Genomic DNA, 21,843 nt, shown 5'->3' with positions numbered 1-21,843 from the left:
GTGGCATGACACCAATGCCCAACAGAGCAGAGAATTAAGATTTAATAGCCAATGAAGACAGATGGGAAAGAGAAAAACAATATTATTAAATTATATAATGATAGGGCTGTCTTTGCTACTTACTTGGACTGGGCTAATACTCCTATGATTTCAGCATAAAGGTCTGCTACGGTGTGCATGTTGCAAGTGTTAGGACCATGATACCTGTGGGGTACATGGGACATAGAAAAACAAACCTTAGAGAAACTGATTGCGACAGAAATAAGGAACCATGCGGCAAAAAGACAAGAGCTTACCCCTCTTTGTATCTAAAGTGCTTAAAGGCTAAGTTAACGATTTCGTTAACCAAACTGTCAAGGACCGGGTGGAGCGGCATCTAGTTGAGAATCAGGAGACACAACAACATGAGAATGAATGTTCGAAAACAACATATTCACTGCCAGTCACAATAAGTTTATTTTTTTTAGAGAGATACCATATATTGGTTTTAACAGTTTTATATCATAAAATAATAAGATAAATTGAGCAGCTTTTGTGGACAAGTCACCTGTTTCAAAACTTCTATAAGAACAAGAGAGAAGATGAAGTCAATGGCCAAATCCCTCCTTTCAAGTAGATAATCTCTCTGTTGCTCATCACTGTCAGCGAGAAAAACAAGAGCAACAGGTTTGCTATAATCATACAGTACATGTGAGATTCATCCTTGTTTCGTTTTTTTTACATTATAAAAAGGTGGTGACACATTGTTGCAATCAATTTAATGATTCTCACTTTTTGGACTTGGTGTTGGCTCTGGGCCGGTACTCGTGCAGCTCCTCCTCTATTCCATTTTGTCTTTTGTACCAGTCAAACAAAGTGCGCAGGATGGAGGGGAGACAGTACTCAGCCAAAGAGCTCATGGTGCTTATCAACTGGAAGAACAAGACATATATTGTGCAAATGCATGCAGTTAACATACCAAAGTAAAAGATAGCAATCAGTATTTCCTTTGTTTATTTGTACAGCAATTTAAACAAAAAAACACAAGAGGATTCATTTATATTTTATCATATTTCCTAAATTTGGACAATAAAAGGAGCCGGGTGAAATGAGGAAGCCTTTAAGCGGGGGGAGAAATAAGACTGAAGGGTGAGCTGGTCCTCATGTGGACTATGTAGAGGGGCAAGGTACCCATGGGGCAGCCTCCTAAGTCTTGGGGGAGGGAGGGGGAAAAGGAAGGAACGGGTGGGATGGGCCGGGCTCACAGGAAGGGAGGAGAGTCTGGTTGAGCCGGGGAACACAGCGAGCCCTTCATTCAGCACGAGGCTGGAGAAGAATCCTGGCTCTGTGTAGCTGCTGAATGGCCTCACGCAGCAGCACAAACACACCCCTGTGGCTGTGAAAGGGCCTTCTCTGCAGAGCCACAGACCTGCTGGACACACCTAGCACAGAGTCAGTGCCAGCTCTCAAGGTAAACACTCCTGCCCTTGACTGAATCTGAAAGACCTTTTGGGATGTGAGCAGGGCTTTCACCAATTAGCTTTTTCACATTACAGTGCATCACACAGAGCAGTATTTAAGACTGACTGGCCTTAGTGCTCATATGGAGAGGCAAAACAGTGAAATGTTGGTCTTTTATACTATCGCCTGCAGGTTGTATTGTAAAACACGTAGGGATTAAAAATACAGCCACAAAATGCCATATCATCCTTTTCTCTAAGGGTGAAATCAGTTCAGTAAGTTTAGTAAACAGTGGCGCTGTTCATCAGCTAAATACATCACTTATATTATATAATTATACCACTTTTTGTGCTAACAGCCCCTTTTGCCAGCATTTCAAACACTTACTTGGTCAAACTGAGGATCCTCCCCCCTCTGCAGTGACTTTGTTAATGGCTTTTCCTGAATAAACAGACACACAAAAAGAGAGTAATTTTATGACTTTTGTAGTATTCTTATTTGTAAGAAAAATTCAAACTGCAAACAAAGTTCTCTAAAGTTTTGTCTGAAGCTCATAACTCTGTCCGCCCTATCGTAGGAGTCTGTGGAGTATTTTTGAACAGGGACTCATTACAGCCCAGCTAATGAGAGAGCCATCAGTCTGATGCCAGGCCTGAGCAGTCAGGGTCAGATATAGAGATGGGACATTCATGACAGCTCCCATTATTATAATCTTCCATCATCTGAAATAAAGGCCTTCATGAGAGATTTGGGTTGAAGACTTCTCCTGCTGTAAGGACAGTGCTGTAGATGGTTTCTTGACTTTGTTTATAATTTTAAAGTAGCACATTCTATTTGTTAGTAAATGAAGGCTGGATGAGTTAAGATGGTGAATATAATTAAAGTTCTGCACTGCCTGATACATGCTGCATTCCTGAGAGTTTTAGAATTTTGTTAAAAACTAAATATCTTAAAAGACCTGGAAACCAGGATGAAAACATGTGTAACACCAGACTAATACATTAACTTATCATCTTCCTTAAACATTTAAATGTTTTGATTCATTTTTTGGAACGTGGGTGCCTTAAGATATTAGTTAAGTTCATTTAAGACATGATTGGAATGATCAGCCATTTACAGTAAATCTTCAATATAATCACTAAATACTGGTCAGTGTACTATAAAGTTCATCATAGAAATGACAATAACCAAAGCCTCTTTATTTTAAAATGGTTCCAAACTATTACTACTAATTACATTCTGCCACTAATTAAGGTCTTATAGTTACACAGTATCTGACAACAAATAAAAACATTGCGCATGAATTGTATAGTGTTGAATTAGTTTTGCTACATAACTTCAGAGAAACACATTCCAGCTTCATAAAGTGCTATCAAAAATAAAGATGAACAAAGGACATTATTACAAAGGTTTCATTTTAGTTTTCTAAGATATTTTACAGCTTTAACAGAGGATGCAGCATTAGACAACATTGGCCTGACATATTGTCAAACTGATTTAAAAAACACACAGCATGTTTATATCTACACTTAGCCCACAATTACCTCCTAATCTGTTTTTGCACAAATCAAAGCATCTGCTGTCCTTTACCTTTTCACTACTCTTTCAGATATGTCCCTCTGCTGTCTCTCAGCCAGAGTGCAAATGACAGCACGTCACTTACTTGATGATTAATCCAAAAAAAGCCAACTGTCTGTCTGACATTGACATTGCGCGGGATGATGATAGTAATGTCACTCTCTCTCTCTTGTAAATGGAACGCCAACTAAGCCCGATGCTCTGATGAACCTTTTAGTTTTTGGACAAATGCTTGCACCTGAGGAGCCCATCTGTGCTAGAATGACAGAAAAGCCGATGCCTCTTGCTCTGTGGGGCTTTAAAGGATTTTTCTGCCCCTTGTTGCAGGCTGACACAGCAACACGGTTTGTATTCAATCACCTTGTAGATTTATAGCATTTTTTTTTTTTTACTAAATCCATTTTCTGCAACTTAGATATCATGTTTCTGTTCTTAATTCACATTTTCTTTATTTATATTTAGTTTTTTCATTGTACTATCCCATGCGGCTGTAACTTTGTCCCTATCCATCCATCCATCGTCAACCACTTATCCTGCGTACAGCTTACATCGGGCGAAAGGCGGGGTACCCATTGTATGATTAGTAAAGAATTTAATTTTGAGTTTGAATTTAATTTATATGAGCTACAGATCACTGAACATGATGGACTCAGTTAAACAAATTCACTTTAATGCTGAGAATTAGCAGAAGGGACAGCTGTATGCTGGGCTAAAACAAACTACTCAGCCACTTCTCCGCTCAGAGGAAAAACAAAGAGAGACATCCTCCCTGCAGTCTCTAGAGGGAGTTACACTGAAACAACTTTCCCTGTGGTAATTAACACCTCCCTGTAGACCGTGGATGACAAACAGCTTCCTATAAATCACAGTCCCTAAAACTGGAGACTGCCTGTTCATAGCAGCCACATGTAAACTGACAGTCTATCAGACAGTACGTCCTACATAAACTTATTGTAAATAGTATTATGCAAGAATCTACAGCCGCCCTGAGATCTGAAGGGGTGGGTGGAAGCCTTGTTTAATCTCTTTTCTCCTGTTTTTCTAAGTAACATGGGTAAGAAATGTGTCTTTTGGTTTAATGTTTGTTTTGAGTAGGGTACATTTAAGTTGATTAATTTGTTGCTTGCCTACACTGAAGCCAAATATTATTTTAATAACTTGTGAGAAGAAATACAGCTGTAATAATTGCTGGTGGGTCTTGGAAGTGTCCTTTTCTTATGAATCAGTTTTGGCTGACTAGCACTAATGTAGATCCGGGAGCAGGTTGTGAGTGGTGCTCACATTAACACACAGTGGCTCTTGCCTGTCTGTCTGCCTGACTGTCTGTCAGAATTATTTATGAAAGCTGTAGGCCCTACCAATCAGGTCCAACCTCTACTGGACAAAAATCTCTCGTTCACCTTAATCTAATTTCTTAGAAAGTGTCATTAATCAGTGTTTTTAGTCATAATATAAAGACAAAGGCAAAACACAATAAAGTGAAAAGATATACTACTTACAACCTAAACCTCTGACTTGCCTGAAATACTTTCCTAATCAAAATATCAGGCATTTGACAGTTACCTGAAAAAGACAGTACTGTGTGTATTCTAGGGCTGCCCATTGACTAAACTGCTGATAAGAAGAGTGTTATTCAATCTAATTTTCATTGGTCAGTTAGTTTTCATTGGAACCAGTTTCCCAGTGAACATGTCCGAAAACCAACGGAAGCCAGTTTGACAACAGGGAATACAGTACTGAGGTGATTTACAGCGGCCCAGGACTCTGACTCCAGGCGGGAAATGGGAGAGAAGTGAGTTTGTAGCAAGTTAATTCCACGTCATCCATCATCCACGAGTATTTATTTTTATGAAGTTGTAAGATATTTATTACAGTGTTTAGAACAACCAGATGTTATACAGTGCTGAAATAAATAAAAATGTTCAGTCTCCTTGCTGGTTTTTCCACATTCAGAATCATTACTGCTCGTCGTTAGTATTGTCCTTAACAGGCTTTAAAGGCTCATTACGGTTTTGTATTTCTGTATGCAGTGTAATGTAACAGATGTGTTAATGTCCCTTATTCTTTCTCAGCCCTCACTACTGTTTGTAATTCATTACTGTCAAACAAGCTATTGTGGGCCTGTCTACCAGACTTCTCGCCTGACCTTGTTATAGTGGTTCACAACCTGGGGGTCAGGACACCCATAAGGGGTCGCGAGATGATTAATAGGGCAGCAAACAAGAAAAAAAAAACAGTTCACAGTTTTACCAGCCTCAAGTATTCAAATGGGACAATCTACAAACAACTTTACTCAAACTTTGATTAAACTACATATAACTCACGGACATGCAACCTTTGATGAGAGGTTGCAGGTAGATATGGGTTTGTATTAAGGGTTTACAGGCAAAAAAAAAGGTTAGGAGGCCTGTTTTTTTATTTTGTCTCAACTTCTGAAGCAAAACACACTAAACAATCTCCACACATCTTTAAAAAGAGAAAGAGCAACAACAACCAATCACCACTAGACTTAAAAAACAGTAACGCTTTAGCCTGTCAGTCATTGCAGACTCACCAGCGGCTCTGCCATGATGATGCGGATCTTGCGCTCTGACATGGTGGTGAAGTTTGCGAACAAACTCTTGAGGACGTACTCGCCCGGCTTGCTCTCCGGGTCGATGCTGATGGGCATCATGGTTGGGGGACCCTTCTCTCCCTGAGGACAGCAGACTGGAGGGATGGGGGGTTTACTGTATCCGTTCCCCACGGGCGAGGCTGCGGGAACGACACAAACAGCAAAAGATGGGAAGCAATTTTGTTAGGTCTAACATTGCCAATTCAAGCACAAATGAGTGGGACAGGATCAGCCACAGATCTGTTTACAAAGAGAGATCACCGAATAGAGTATTACTGAGAAGTTTCCAAACATGGACATAAAAGTTCCCAACATGTTGAACATTCCTGAGGGGAGACTGTCCAAAGGGCACCGGCTTGCCCCTGGTCTGCTCTTTCTTTCCTAACTGCTACAGTGAACACAGCACATATGGAAATTAAAACACCATGGCCAGCAGCTGGTGTTTTCATTTCATACCAAAGATGTCATTGCCCTTTGAGGGAAGCAAAAATCTTGTGCATGTGACCATCCTTCAGCTAGTGTTGTGATGTGGCTCACGTTTAATTACTGATGGCTTGGCTTAGGCCATAAAATTCTACAAACTAACACACAAGTTAAAATTTACCTCAGTGTTACACTCTCCAGACACAAAAGTGCTAAATATAGTAAAAACCTGCATACAAACATCTCATTAGAACTATGAGATTTTTGTTTAGCCTGAAACTCTATAATCCTTAACTGCACGTCCACCTCATAAACTGCTTTAAATGTGATGTGTAAAATATTCAGAGAGGTACTGGGACGGACAGAAAAGACATACTGCCTCAAAATGAAAAATGCATTTTCTTCAGCTACTGCATTCTGAGTGTAAAAGAGTGTGTGTGTGTGTGTGTGTGTGTGTGTGTGCAATGTGCATGTAATAAATAAATCAGGAGCAGTAACTTTTGTTTTCTTTACTTTTAAATTACAAATCAAAAGTCTCCAAAGTTTAAAATCCTTGTTAAAAATGGGTTAAATTATAGTTTACAAAACATATCACAGGATATAAAAACACCTCAGCCTTGCTACATATTTGTTTAATATCAAATGTTGACTGGCTAAATTAACTATTACTGAACAAGGCTGAGATGGCCACTCTGGAGGTTGTAACACTTATACCACAAATACAATGTAGAAATTCAAACATGTCTTAAAGGAGGTTATTCATTTAAAAAAAATCTTTAAAAACATCTTGAGCTTTTGGTCTGTTCTGTTAATCAGTGTAGAATTAAGTATATATGTTAGCCTGTCAATCATGCTTAAGCACAACACATGCATGAGCCTTGAAATGTAAGTAATTCATGTTCAAGTTGTCACAAGACAAAAAACTACACAGTGTAATAAACAGAGATGTCAATAACTGGTAATTTAATTTGATGACTTCTGTAGCCTGCCAAACAAAGATTAACGCAGAAACATCAATTTTCTTGCAGTTCAAAGGTTGAGAGGATCAAAACAGCTCTAATAAATTGCCTAAACTGCTTTAAATGAATGGAGGAATTAAGATTTTACAGCACATGCTGTGCAGAGCACAAACAAGAAAGCAAAGCAAATATCTGAGAAAAGTTCCAATCAACATTTTTTTAGAGATGCTAGAGACACATGTAGTAAACAGGTCTCCTTCTCCAGATCTGTCCAGGACATGAAGCGTTTGGATATCTTTCATGGAATGCCCAGCATGTGTGACTTTCAGAACACGCTTCCCTCACTCGTGCCAACTCAGCACCTACCCAGACCCTTGATGAAGCTGATGACGCTGGCCTTACTCCAGCACACAGCCGTCCCGTCCATAGTGGGGAAGGAGGTTATGGTATCCAGGGTTGTCCTCAATCAAGACAAATGCTTGCTAGTAAAATCCACCAACATCCATGTCTTGTGTGTCAGCTGGTCTGTCCTGCTGGGCATAGTTTCCATGGTGCACAGAGCCAACGGCGGGTGTGTTTTAAAAAGTGGGAGTTGTGTTTGGTACGGGAGACCACGCAATCTCTAGATCTCTCTCTCACTCTCTGACTGCTTTTGCTATGGCTTCCTCTAGCCTTGTGACCAACCAGTGCCTTCCAAGAGTGAAGGTCAGGCAGGCATTTTTAGCTGAGGCACAGCACAGTGATGAGGTCCAACATGCTATGGTGGCATAGTTGTGTGGCTATATTTATCCCGGGGTACACATTATACTGACAGAGCAGCCCTCCCCTTTCCTCCACCTCTGTGATCCTAAAGCACGAGGCACAGACCACCAGAGTGTAAACACATTAAATACTTCTTCAAGCACAATAGTCATTAAAGCACACTAGGAAAATATCAGATTTTTAAGCAACTTCCCAGCAACAGAGAATTTGGATGCAAACACATGATAATGAACATTTCACAGGGCATAACATGTTCGATAAAATCAAATCAACATCATCATAATTATCCCATGTCAATGACTTAAACTGGACATGGGAGGTGAAGAAAGCAAGCAGTGTGCTTATCAAACCCTTTCTGCTGCTCTGGGCGCTGTACGAAGACTCAGACACGACATGTGACTCTGCAAACAAGGAGCTCGGGCACAGTGTGCGTGCATTACATCATTGCCATGCTGGAAACACCCTGAGCATGGTGGTGCTCCCAAGGGGACAATACAAACAGGCTAACAAGTGTCTCTCTTACACACACACAAACTCAAACACATACACGTCCAAAAAGCGCAGTTCCTTATATACATCCACAGAGACTGTCCCACTGAGTAAACAACCACTTCATCAGTCGTTTGTGAACAGAGTGGGTGGATATTTAGATCCCATTGACCTCCTTAACTGGACCAGAAATTCCAATGTCAACACAGACTATTGGGAGCTCGATGTCCAGATGCTGTGAGAAACATTGACTCTGCATTTCTGTGAGAGAGTAGTGGGCAATACAAGCTTTGAAATTGCAAAACATTACTATTTAATCCTCTCCTCATCCTCTGTAGTACAGTATTTTATATATTATCCTTTCAGACTGTGAAAAAGGGACACTGTTCTTATTGTAGAGGCTCCACTAAAAGTGGCCGTTAAATAAATAAAAAGTTTGCGTCACATAACGTAACAAGTGGGAAAATTTTGTTGGCTGGTTTAGATCATAAAGTTTTAGGTCAAAGGAAACATCCAGACTCCCTGTTAACAGATCAGATGTGCCACACTGACTATACATGTACTTCCATATTAAAATGAAACCCAATAAGTCACTAGAGCTTATATATTTAATCTATGACTTAATTTGTTAAAACAGTTCATGGATACCTAAAACAACTGTCTAATTTCGACAGTGATTGCCTCAAATGTCCTGGAATGCTGTCGGGAGTTGAAGCTAAACTATTTTTTCCGCAATATTTATCGAAAGAGGAGGCAACAGCTGGATCCAATGGAGCAACAACATCCTAATGCTAATATATTATGACAAGTTCACAGTTTGAGTGTCTCAAAAAAAATTGGAGAGAGTGAGAGAGTGATTACAGAACTCTGTGAAAAGCAGATTAAAATGTCAGTCTCAAACTATTGACCATCAGCCCTGTTTTAGCAAGCTGACATCATGCTGGAAACGGCTGCCTGCTGTGAGCTGTGAGCGTTTCAGGCCATTTATATAAGTCCCTGTTAAAACGCCCGCATCTGTCTCTTCCAGCTAAACGGAAGGGATTCGACTATGTATAGCTCCTGCAATTTTATTCACTGTTGAAAAAATATTTTCAGCTTTTGAAAAACCAAGCATAAGTATTGCACTGCATACTCAATTGCACAAAGCTAAAAGCCTGGAAGAAGAATTATTATTAAACCTTGCTCAAATGTGACAGAAATCCACTAAACTAAACAAAAAATATGCATAATTACATTTCATAACAGAAAATCAATGGCAACTGAACTGAACATCAACACATTTGACTGCTCATCAGGAGAGCCCTGCTGTGCTCGGCTCTCTGAAGCTCATCTCATGCTCTGATTGGTTGATAGTGGACCGGCCTTCAGGCAATTTGAACACCAGACTTGACGCCTCTGATGCACAATGCCAGCTCTGTGCTGCTGGTTGTCACTGTTTTATTCGATCTGGAAACACTGATTTGTGAGAGGCCAGTGTCTAAAGGGCCTTGACTTTGTTTACCTTGTGGTCACAGCGCAAACAGTGTCTAATAGACAGCAGGGAAACACATACTGTTGTTTCCATGCACATGCATGCACACAAACCTGATCAATTCTAGTATATTAAAAAATTAATTGGAAAATTAATGTTTCTATCTTTGAATATCAGCAGTCAATATGTCTAGAAACAAACAGTTTTTAGATTAGTTTTTCATTAACTACACTGTCTCTGTTGCCATCTTGTGATTCATTATGTAACAGCTCATGTAAAGGGGGGCAGAAAGATGAGATTAGGAGATCACATATTTAATGAAAATGTTAAATGCATAGCCGTGGGACGCTGCTGAACAATGACTGCCTGTGCCTTCATCAGCAAAGTGACCCACTCTGAAGATTATGCAACATCATCAGGAGATGGCTCAATGATGAGTGTGTAAACAGGGACATCATGTTAATCTATGGTATCTCTTTACATTCAGGTTCAATACATAGCCTATTAACAAGCTACCATGCTGCCTCAGAGATGCAGCCAAGCATCGGTGCATGTCAGAATGGCTTTAGTTACTAAATTGCAATTGGGAATCTATACTGCAACTGCTTTATAGGCTATGGTGCTACTGCTTGTTGTTACATTTTCTGTTCCAAATGGAGTCCATATTTATAGTCCACCTCTCATATCTTACATAAAATAGATGCAGAGGGAGATCCTATCCCATCCACATGGGCTCAATGGAAGGCAGTGGTGCTGTGAGCTCTGCAGACTATGCAACCAAGCTCAACCTCCACTAATCCTATTACTGTGTCCTTGCACTTAATAAGAGCTATTTAGACTCTGTCAGAGACTCAGATGTAAAGTAAAATAAGGCCAGAATTCAAAGAGAAGCAGAAGAAATTAGATGCTGAATCACCATTAGCAGAACAAATAGTGCACAGTATCATCTGAGAAGATGTTAACTGTACCACAGTATTGTGTGTGCCTGTGTTTAATGAGCAACTTCTACTAAGAGATACTTGGAGTTACGTCTGCAGCTGTTGCTATAACACAATTAAAAGCCTTTTGGAGTGAGGTGGTCTGTTGCTAAAAGTATCATCAGTTTGCAGCACTGGCATGTCGAACAATAAAATCACGCTTAGCTCAATCTGCAACCAGCAACAAAAGCACATCCCCGTCATGGACCACAACAGGACAAAGAGGCTATAAAGTCAAGCTCCCAGTAGAGTTGCAGCCTCAGTCAGTCAGCTCTGTCAGCTGAGTACAAAAACCACAACAACAAGAGACAAACTGCTACTCACTGCCACTCCACGATTTCAGCAAGGATTTGATGCTGATTTCAAAGAAGCCTGAATCCTGCTGGCTGGCCATGGCTGCAGCTTCCTGTTGAGTGCCCCCCCCTCTAGTTGTGGTTTCCCTCCAGTAGCAGCAGCAGCAGCAGCTGAGCTGGGACCAGCAGGTAGCGCCTGCTGTCACCTCTCTGTGACGCACACAATGCTGTGCTGACGAGACCCTGAGAAAACACACTAGCACTGCTTTAACCCTCCTCCTGTGTCCTGTCCTTGGCTATCATCCCTTTCTCTCCCGTCACACTCTTAACATCTCTCCCTCTCTCTCTCTCTCTCTCTCTAAAGCTGAAGCAGGCAGTGGGCGGCAATGCAAGCTCCCTTTAAATAACTGCGCGGAGGCTGAGAGTGCAGGAAGCAATCCTCTTAGCAGAGTGCAGTTAATAATAACTACTGTTTGTCTGCGTGCAAGGCCTGATAATGATGACAGTACTGGGCGTATGCGTCTTTCAGCATCACTGGGAGCATCTGACGGGCTGCCACCACTGACAGAGGAGATGGAGAACGCGGGAAGTATGACACGTCACAGGGAACATCTGGGAGAGCAGTGGAAAGAAGAAGACACTAAATTGAAGTCAGTAAGCAGACAGGACTAACTGCACACAAGGGTTCTACATTGGCGCAGGGGCTTATTATTATTATCATTACATCATTGCCATCCTGGAAACACCCTGAGCATGGTGGTGCTCCCAAGGGGACAATGCAAACAGGCTAACAAGTGTCTCTCTTCCACACACACAAACTCAAACACATACACGTCCAAAAAGTGTTACATCTGTATTTTCACCCTATAAGGAGTTGATCAATGTGTAGAGGAACCAGTAGATTTCCATCTTTAAATTAATCTTATTACACTCTAACTAAATAAAAATCCCATTTTCTGGACATATTTACAATTAAATTGAATATTCACAACATTTATCAATGTAAAAAGCAGATGCGTGTCATGTCGGTAGCCATATGGACTGTAAAACACATCCTCCAATCCCCTTTCCTCTACTGCCTCTCAGCGCTCTTAGTATAATCCTATCAGAACTCTTTCTGTCCATCAAGTGACAGCCACTTGACCTTCATTACGTAATATACTATGATGGAGAAGCCATCACTGGTTGCAGTGTTTGGTAAACACACATTTCAGGGTCTCAGGCGTCCTGACTACACCCAAGACAGCATACTCGGCTGCTCCTGTGGCGATCTGGTGTCTGTAAGTATAGCCGTACAGGACATTTCTTTTCTGCTTCCATTCCAATGGAAGAGCTCACAGCACCACTGCCTTCCATTGAGCCCATTCCAGCCTCCTTCCCACACCAGTGACTTTGCTTTTCTTTTTGCAAAAACACTAAACAAACCTTATACAAATCATCATTTACGAGGGTTGTTTTTCCAACTTGTTATGCTGACTTTTTTTTTTTTTTTTTAAATATGTCCAAAACTGGATTACTGGTGACAATGTTCTCACTTCGCAGAGAAGTTCTGTATTAAAGGGAAATGGCTGCAAGGGAAGATTTCATTGACTAAGTTTAGAATGTTTTTTTTGTGAGTAATGTCATAACAATGCAACAATCATTTTTTAAATAGCAATTGAAGAATAAATTGAAGAATAAACAACGTGGGTGGGACAGTATGTGGCTTTGCTTTTTTTGGCTTTGAGGTTGCTATAGACACTGCAACTATTACAAAAAGAAAGCAGCTCTCAGAGCTTACGTAAAGTGGTGCTGACACTATCACAACTCAAATGGTGATTATATATTTGGTGGCAATCTCACATTATCTCATATTACTACTACTATTCAGACAAATTCATGTCTGTTATTGCTGAGTTCATCTGTGGTGTATTTTTGTTCGCCCTATCAGCAAACATCTCCTCACCTCAGAGTAACCACCACGTAGTCAGGGTGAGCACAATATAATAAGCCAATATTTTAACTGGATTGTATATCATTGTGAGGGTTAGAGCACAAACTTTACAATCACTTCTCTCTGGAAGTTACCAGTGCTCTCGTTTTTTCACAGGATGAAAAGTTGAGGGTTCTGCAAAGCGACTCTTTTCTTAGATATGATCAGGGCAGTTTCAGCAAGAAATATTTCACCTATTACATGTACTGTATGTCATCCTGCTTGCAGACAGATGTGCGTCAGATCAAATATGAACACAAACAACGATAAGGTATGCAACTAATTACGGGCAATAGCTCGGCCTATTATGGTCACCTATTATGGGACCTATTATGGGTCCTTACTGAATACAGAGATCAGCTAAAATGGATTCTTTAAACACTGAACAAACACAGTTTACTTCCCCACCGTATCCATCAGTTATAATCTGGTCAGCCTGACTTGTAGTAAGAGGCCCTCTGAAGGGCAAACGGTTATGTAATTACTAAACTAAAAAGGAAAAAGTCAAAGTAGAGGTGGACAGATGGAGATGTCTCAGACTAGAGTTAAAGTTTGAAAAAAAAGCACAAAAACACGAACCACACTGTTGGTGACCTTTATGATACTAAAATATGAATATGAAACAGTGTTGTGAGTCAAAAATCACAACAACACAGTTGAAATTACGTATACATTCAGGATTTTTTGGATACACTTTTGTGTGTCAACTCTAAAAAAACTTACATAACTAAATTAAATTAAATGACTAATGTCCTATTCACTAAAGGTTCTGCATAGTCACATAGTAAAAAAGTTTATATGACTGACTCTTCCTCCTAATTCAAAACAGTGAGGGTATGAGGTTTACGGGCCTCTCTTGGCCTGACAGGCCAACTTCATATTATTTTAGAAGCAGTAACAACTTGTCTAATGGAATTGTCGCTCAGAGAGATTTGAGGTGACTCTGCTAGAACGCCATGAAGCAGACTTTTACATTGACTTTTACATTTTACAAACTGTCGAAGCAGATCGGACGGCTATTTAATTAATCTACCAGAAAATATAACTTAATTTTTGTATCACACCACATCATCAGCCAGGAGTGGATATTGTGAAAATATCTGACCTAATGCCACGATGAAGAAACCTTAATACCGGTATGGTGTTTATGGCATACTGGCTTATCTGGATATCTCTATACTTGTCGGCATAACTGCTGCCAAACATTTCAGCACAAAGAAGTGAAAGTCTGCTGGCAGCCTGGATAGGATCAGTGTCACAAAATAATGTTACAAAATTATTGTAAACATTTTTCCTTAATTAGGCTTTACGTGGGCGAAGGCTCTGACACATTAAGTACTTATTAAAAGCATTATCAAGCTCTGATGGAGGTTAGGAATGTGAGTTATGTCTGTCCAGCTCAGCCATGTTTGTGGTTATCAAGCTCAAACACTTGACTCCCTCTTACTCTTATTCTCTGGCCCTGGCGCCACTAGTTTGTCCATCTTCTTCTCATTTTTGCTGACATATTTATTTCAAGTGAGGTCAGATGCAAAGAATGCTAATTTGTCATAATGAGCGCAACTACACAATATTGAAATCTGTGTGATGTACTCTCCTACTGTCTGACTCCATTATTAACAAGCCATCAGATTCGTAGGTAACTATGACAAATACAGCGGGGAGGTGAGGCATTTCACAAAGTGATGGTGGTAGTAGCTGAAATGCTGGTATTGCCCCTGCACCACATTCTCCAAAAATGATTAAAAAACAGAATTCTTGAGCTGATCACCACAGCTTCACTGAGTCAAAGCAGTACCTACTTTCAAGAATGGTGGGCCTCTTCTTATGGCGCATCTTTTTAAACTTCCCTCTGAAGTCTTTGGGTGGAAATGGGTCCAGAGGTAAACTGGCAATACGCCCCAGGACAACTTCACCCAGTCCCTCAGAGCAATCCGTCTCACTCTCAGCCATGTCTCTCAAAGCACTCTCCTCTAAAGACATGTTGGATGGCAGGGAGCCCACAGCTACTTCTATCATTCTCCCAAAGAAGTCATTTGAAGCTGTGCCAGGTTTCCCCCTCAGTTTCTTTAGTGTAGTGTTTAATTTTTCTCTTCCTTTTTACTTCCTTACAAACTTGGTTCTTTCTCTTGGTCGGACAGCTTCTTCTGCTTCTTCTTCTGCTGTGCACAGATGCAGCCAGAGCTGTCAGCTTCAGTCTGCTAATGTGTTTTAACCCCTGCACTTGTCAGGGCAGTTCAGCAAGTTACAGTGACATTCATGAATTGGGCATGTATTGGATTACTTAGACAGCCCCTCCTACTTTCAGCAAAAAAGTCTAGAGGCAGAGAAGAGACGGGCAAAGTCATACTAAAGAGGGAGGGAGAGGGAAAGAGAGGCTGCTCTGACAGCTACAACATCCCCCGCCTACTGTATGCCCATGAGGCATTCCTGAATAAATATCCTGTATTTGTCTTGGAGTCTACACATCAAAGTGTAAACAGAGTCTTGCCTCTGGCGGTGTTAATGAGACGCAAACTAATTTCTTAAATAATCATGTACTCATTACCAGCATGAGAATATTTAAAAGCTGCACAATATCTCCTCTTCACATTCTGAGATGTTTGACATATAGAATCCACATGCACTGCAGTCATCACTGGTTCCATCAGTTCAGTACACAACACCTGCATTTTCTTCTTTATCCTGTGTCAACACCTGCATTTTCCTGTGTCAACACCTGCATTTTCTTCTTTATCCTGTGTCTGCCATCTATTCATTGAGGAAATAAGTCAAAGGTGTGAAACCATCAAGTAATATGTAAGATGTAAATCCAGAGAAACATTGACACAGCTTGCAGCTTATGCTCAGTCTTTTTCAACCACTGAAGTGAACACTAACTGGACACACCTACCACATGAACCAGTTTTTCCTAGTCTGACCTACATCAGCAATACAAACACCCTGTGTATGTACGTGAAGTGAAGGCGTTTTCTGTTTTAGGAAGAAACCACAGTCAGAACACGGACCTACCAGCCTATACTCTCTTTTTTTTCAGGTCATGTTTTTTTAAGGATTAGCGTTGCAGAACAGAACAATGTGGCCAAAACATCACACCTAAACATGACTAAACAAACAGAGCAGAACTATGTCAAACAGAATAGCTGCACAACAGGGAGTCCCTAGCAAGTTCTTCTTCAATCTAATGAGTCCAGCAGTAATTTCACTTTTCATTCACCTGTCAAAGAAAAAGGCAGCCTAAAGAAAACTGTTTCAATGGAATGTTTCAACAACAGCAGCAGCACACTTGAGAACACTGTCAAAAACAACAAAGAACATTCATCTTGTTTCTACCCCTTGTGCAGACTAATGGAGTCTGAATTACAATTACCTAAGAGCCTAATACTGACCTACTTAAAATGTCCTTCAGGATAAGAATCATCATGTTGTGATAGTAAACAAAAAGCCAAGCAATGACAAAGCATGTCTTCACAACATCTAAAGACATGCTTTGTGTTTGGGGTTACAGCACATGATCCAGTAGATCAACAGCAGGAAAAAAATCTAAATCACTAATAGCATATACATATGTATATTCACTAAATCACAAACAAATCTGACTCACATTAAAATCTTGAGTCACACCCGCCTACACTCACTCTAAAGCCTTCAGTCATGTTTCAAATAAGCCTGCTCAGTTTTTCAAGTGTCTAAATATGCACATTTGAAGTTTTTTACTTTGTGTTTGATTTAGATTTTTAGGATTCATATTTATATTTTGTGTTCTTTCATCAGAAAATTATGACCCCTCACTTTCTGATTATTCCATTGAATATTCATGTTTGTTTTTTTAGGTATTCACAACAGTACAAACCTTCCACATTGTGAAATCTGAAAATTCAAAGATTCCAAGAAACTGTCACTGAGGCTATTGTACTATAATGTAGTATTACTGTAAATTACATGGACTAGCAAAGAATGTTATAGTAACAGTGCACCCTCTAGTGTTCAACAAAAATATACTGACAAGTAGGCTAATAACCATAAATTCAGTTCACTTTTACAGCTAAGGATTACTGTATCTGAGAAAGACCTTCTGATAGTATAGTATTAATCACTCCCTTCACGAGTGAAATCAGCCCTGCAGTTTACACACATGCACACACACATAAAACGTTACTTGGTTGCTGAGCTAATTAATTTCCTGAATCTGGCTTAAGAGAAATTGCAATCCGTCAACATGATCCCATGAGACAGAGTGCTAATTCAGTAGGAAATACATGCAAGTGTAACCGCGTTTTTAATAATTTCTCCTTTACCAATAATAGTTGGCTATTCTGTCTACTGATAGATAAAACTGGAGCTGATTCAACTTTCTCAACTTTACTGCAATGTCTGGATGTATGTAAGAGGCCTATGTCTTAATTTGACAAAATATACACAACAATAAACAAGAACCCTACTCTTTGAGAGAACAGTCTGGCTTTTGTGTAAAAACTTACCTCCCAATTATGGATTGTTTGTGCTACATTAACAGGATTTAATGCATAATATAATGTGACAATGATTATGATATGATAGCAACTTACACATTTATTACAATCTATAAAATAGATACAGCCTCTAGACCTTATGGACTACAACTTAGACTGTACTGTATGTCCAAGAATACTGAAGACAAAAATCAACACGAGCAACTCAATAATCAACAAAGTAGTAAACAATGTAGACCAAAAAAAAATCTGCTAATAAATTAAGCTTTATCACCATTATAACTTCTATATAAACTTTTGTCAGTTGACTGAAATTCAAATCAAATTTACTACACACTGTGAAACTGTCCCGGGTCTTTTTCATCGCATGTGTCAGAATCTGGAGCAGAGCAGGCCTGCCTGGACTGAGAAACGAGGTTATAGTCAGCACGGCCGCTGAAACCAACACCCTCCAGCGGAGACAGAAGGCTGTTTCCATGGTGAGACACATTTAGATTTGCACAGGCAGACCAGAACATGATGAATAATTGATAGATATCAGGCCCTAATGTTAGCACAAACCAGCTGAAGGTTATTTCCAGCTATGCTCATGGACTCTTGAACAGCAAACTCATGCAACAAGTAGACAAACACACAGTGCACTGTGGGAACTGATGCTGGATATAGACGACTATTACGTAACACACTTAAAAACTTTAAGTGTGAGTGATTGTGCCCCTGAAATGCATTTCACTTAACTGTTTACTCTAGACACTCAGGGAAGAAGCAACATGAAGCTACAGAGCGCTGTTTAAACATTTACAAATCTCTTGAATGCTAAGAGGAAGCATAACGACAACTTAATACTGCATAGGATCAAGGCTGTCAGGCTTTTACAGCTGTTAAAACCTTGTACAACTTTTACAGGTCAGACATGCATGATCTTGGCCATTTCACTCAACCATCTCCACATTTTACATAATAGGTAGGGAAAAACCAAACAGAAAGCCAGCATCCACAGTGAATTATTTAACATGTCACCTGTTCTCCACACAGTTCACATCTCTGGATCTGGGTTGGATCTATACACATAAGGACCATTCAATGGCTGCACCTGTTCCCTGCTCTGCCTGCCTATTATCAACCTGGAGAGGGAGTGGCTTCATACTGAACACATGCAGCCACTGTGACCTCTGAGAAAAAAAAAAGAGACCAAGTGAGGTGAACAGCATGCATATCCAATTACAGTGAGGTGATTATGTTCTTATGCATTGTGCATCAATAGGATTGCCTCGCTTTTGGGGGAAGAAATCACTTATTTATTGTTTCTGATGGATATATGAGCATTTTCCTAATGTGCGCATTGGCTTGCATTTTAATAATTGGCTTTAAAAGTCTTTTTTGCCAGGCACACTGGGGTTTATCTGAGTAATTCGAAAGAAATTATAAATATCAAAAAGGAAGGTAGGGCTACCCCTTAATAGTCAACCAAACCGCTACTCCATGAGAAGAGTCTTAATTGGAGTTTTCACACTTTCATTGGCCTCCCATCTCCTCACGACGATGCCAGTGTGCTTGTAAAATTTGTATTTTTTAAAGGCTCATTATTACGGTTTTGTATTTCTCTGTAAAGTAGCATAAAGTTAACAATGCTACTTGTAGCATTCTTTCTAAGCCATGGAACTTATACCATTTTCTGATTCTCCCAAAATATATATTAAATAATTAAATTAATATAAAAGTGCAATGACTAGTCGACTAATGGCTTGAACTAGCGACTATCAGTCCACTAGGAAAATCTTTTGGTCAGGGGAAGCACTAAAGAAAAAAGACACGCTAAGCTGAGTTTTTAAACTCTTCATTCCATCAACAGACTCATCTATAAATCATCTCTAAAAGTACTGTTCTGTCAAGAAACCTCTATAATCCTAGTGCCAGTTCAATTTGAAACTGTCTTTAAAAATATATTTCTAGTAGGACTAATTTTTTATGCAAGGGGGAGGCCTTTGTTTTTATTGATTACCCTACTTGCCAGCTTAAAGAAAACATCTTTGATCACATGAACCTATAAAAAGGATTATTTGTCTCATTTTACAATATTATATCAGTATTGACTGTGATCTTATTAATTTCAAAGCAAAGTTTGAAAAAGGCTTTCTGTGAAAGACATTTTTGTGTCACATATATAAATATTTTTTACCGGAATGACAATCCTGTTACGTCAGTTCAAATCAATATTATTTATAAAGCACTTCTGCACAAATACATTTGTTTGTTTTGCAGAAACAGTACCAAACAAAATAACACTGCCAACTAAATCTGTTGGAAAAAAAGTTGGAAAATCCTCATTTTTATATCTGCAAGTCAGAGTGAAAGACTCTCCTCATGCAAATAAAACTGACAATGTGACATTGTTGTGATGATGGATCTATAGAGACATAAATAGACACCTTTCTTTAAACTGACTGACTTGCTAATGCAATACATCCAAGGTAGAGAGCGCTGCTTGATCTTTTTGTGCCATGCTATTCTGAAGTGCAGAAAAGAATTCATTCTAATGGAAAGGAGACAATGCCAGAAATATTTCGGATAATCTCAATTATGGGCAGAATTTATGTTTGCCATACTGTCAAAAATGTAACCACTGTGTTATGTCTACCTCTTGTTTTTATGCTTTTCTTTCAGGGGATTCCATCTGTCCCTTTGAGATGTTGATTCAGACTTCAGAGAACAAACACAGACTTCTATTGCAAAATGTTGCTGCAAAAACAGAAAAAGGAAAACTAAGCACCATCCAAACACCCATCAAGGATCGCCAAGGGGCTGGAGTCTATCCCAGCATGCATCAGGTTATGCATCCTGGATAGGCAGTCTTTGCCAGGGCTAACCATAGAGCATATATAATTTACAGTCTATGGGGCTAACACATAAATTACAGTTACAGTAGGGATTTTAACTCATACATATACATGATAGGGAAAATTCCCAATTTATGTGACCTGCTGTCTTTGTTTGGGGGAAAAGACCAAGAACAAATCCCATGCAGAAAGGCTCTGACTTGCCTGGTGGAGTTTGAAAAGGGCCTCCATGACAACTTCCCAAAACAACTTGTGATAGGGTTTTAAGTTTTTTAGCAATCTGCTCAACTAGAATTGTCTGTAATAAAATGTGTACTTTTTCTTACTAATTTAGTTTCACATCCTTTTTTTCCAGCTTAAGGAATCTGAATTTAAGGGGTTGCTAGTCGAAAGTGCATTTTAAGGCAATTAGCTACATTTGAATCAACTTGGATTTTCTTTCCCAAGCGCAACACATCGCCCTCTGCTGACTTTTACGAACATTTAACTAATAGAAAACGGTTAATCTTTACAGCATGCAGTAAGACACCTTCTGCTTAAAGATTAACCTCGCTGTAACTTTCGTTTTAATATAGCAGGCTTCACACAAATGGATTTTGGAACAAATTGCTTTAAGATGAACGGACGTTGTGTTTTCTTTTAGAAAAAGATGGCTAAACTAAACTTGGCGACATTTCCCCCTCAGTGTTTGAACTTACCTTCAAAATAGATAAGACTCATTATTGTTCGGTTTCAAACCCTAAAAACGCAATTTAACAAGACTTTAACGGCCAACTCCAATTTAGAGCACTTACAACGATTCAGGGTTATGAAAGGCCTCGTGTTATTGAAAAACCAGAGAGGAAAAGAAAGAAAACTAAATTAGGCTCAGTCTTTTTCCAGCTTGCCTACAGTTAGGCTACAGTGCCTAAAGATGAACTGCAGAAAAAGCAGAAACTACAGTGGCAGACTTGCCAGCATTCAAAAACTATGATGAAATACCTTCGTCTACAGCAGGTGCGCTTATTTTGTTTACTCCATCTCCACTTGTGAAGCGAGTTTCGGCCTCAGCGTCCCTCCAGGCGATCCACTTGTTAGGGTTTGATGCACTCCTTCTCCCTCTCGTTCTCCCTCCATCAGCTCTGCAGAGACAGACTCCGCCCCCAGCAGCCACCCTGCTCATGTCCTCCTGAATAATGAAAAACATTCATAGCATTGGCTTTCTTCAGTCTGCATCTTGACCTGGCTCGGGGCCATGTCAGCCGCCTTCAAACACACCTGCTGCCCTGTGGTTAGTTTTACACGGAAACCTACACGATACCACGGAACATTACAGTAGAGGCTTTAGTAAAAATACAATGGGTGACAGTGTACACTAGAGTCACTAACACGTGATAGATATTTCTATGGAATAAAAATATATTCAAGGTGTTTGAAAAATATAAAATAATATAAATAACTGCAATGATGTTTACATACATAAAAGATGTTTTGTTGTTATCAAATCTTATTAAAAATAAATATAAATATAATATTTATTTCAAATGCATTTTTATATGTAAAATGTATCACAAACC

The 21,843-nt window shown here is 39.6% G+C and overlaps 1 protein-coding gene and 1 long non-coding RNA gene across 2 annotated transcripts in view; one reads left to right on the top strand and one right to left on the bottom strand.

Annotated features, from left to right (window-relative positions):
- The window catches only part of LOC119883037 (protein furry homolog), a 46,881-nt gene extending 35,711 nt beyond the window's left edge, over window positions 1-11,170 (bottom strand). The window contains 7 exon segments of the mRNA XM_038693503.1: window positions 124-204; window positions 297-376; window positions 548-638; window positions 772-911; window positions 1,828-1,881; window positions 5,573-5,772; window positions 11,038-11,170. Of these exon segments, the coding sequence (XP_038549431.1) occupies window positions 124-204; window positions 297-376; window positions 548-638; window positions 772-911; window positions 1,828-1,881; window positions 5,573-5,772; window positions 11,038-11,107 (716 nt within the window). The 5' untranslated portion in view covers window positions 11,108-11,170.
- A 6,620-nt stretch (window positions 11,171-17,790) lies between these two features.
- LOC119883038 lies at window positions 17,791-21,189 on the top strand. Its single transcript, XR_005440580.1, has 3 exons — window positions 17,791-18,356; window positions 18,486-18,681; window positions 20,115-21,189. It is a non-coding gene; the product is annotated as an uncharacterized LOC119883038 (long non-coding RNA).
- The last annotated feature ends 654 nt before the right edge of the window (window positions 21,190-21,843 follow it).

Source organism: Micropterus salmoides, unplaced genomic scaffold (genome assembly GCF_014851395.1).
Source record: "Micropterus salmoides isolate LMB-PRFRI ecotype aquatic unplaced genomic scaffold, ASM1485139v1 Ms_hic_scaffold_3, whole genome shotgun sequence".
Lineage (NCBI taxonomy): Eukaryota > Metazoa > Chordata > Actinopteri > Centrarchiformes > Centrarchidae > Micropterus > Micropterus salmoides.
This window is presented reverse-complemented; position numbering and strand designations above follow the sequence as displayed.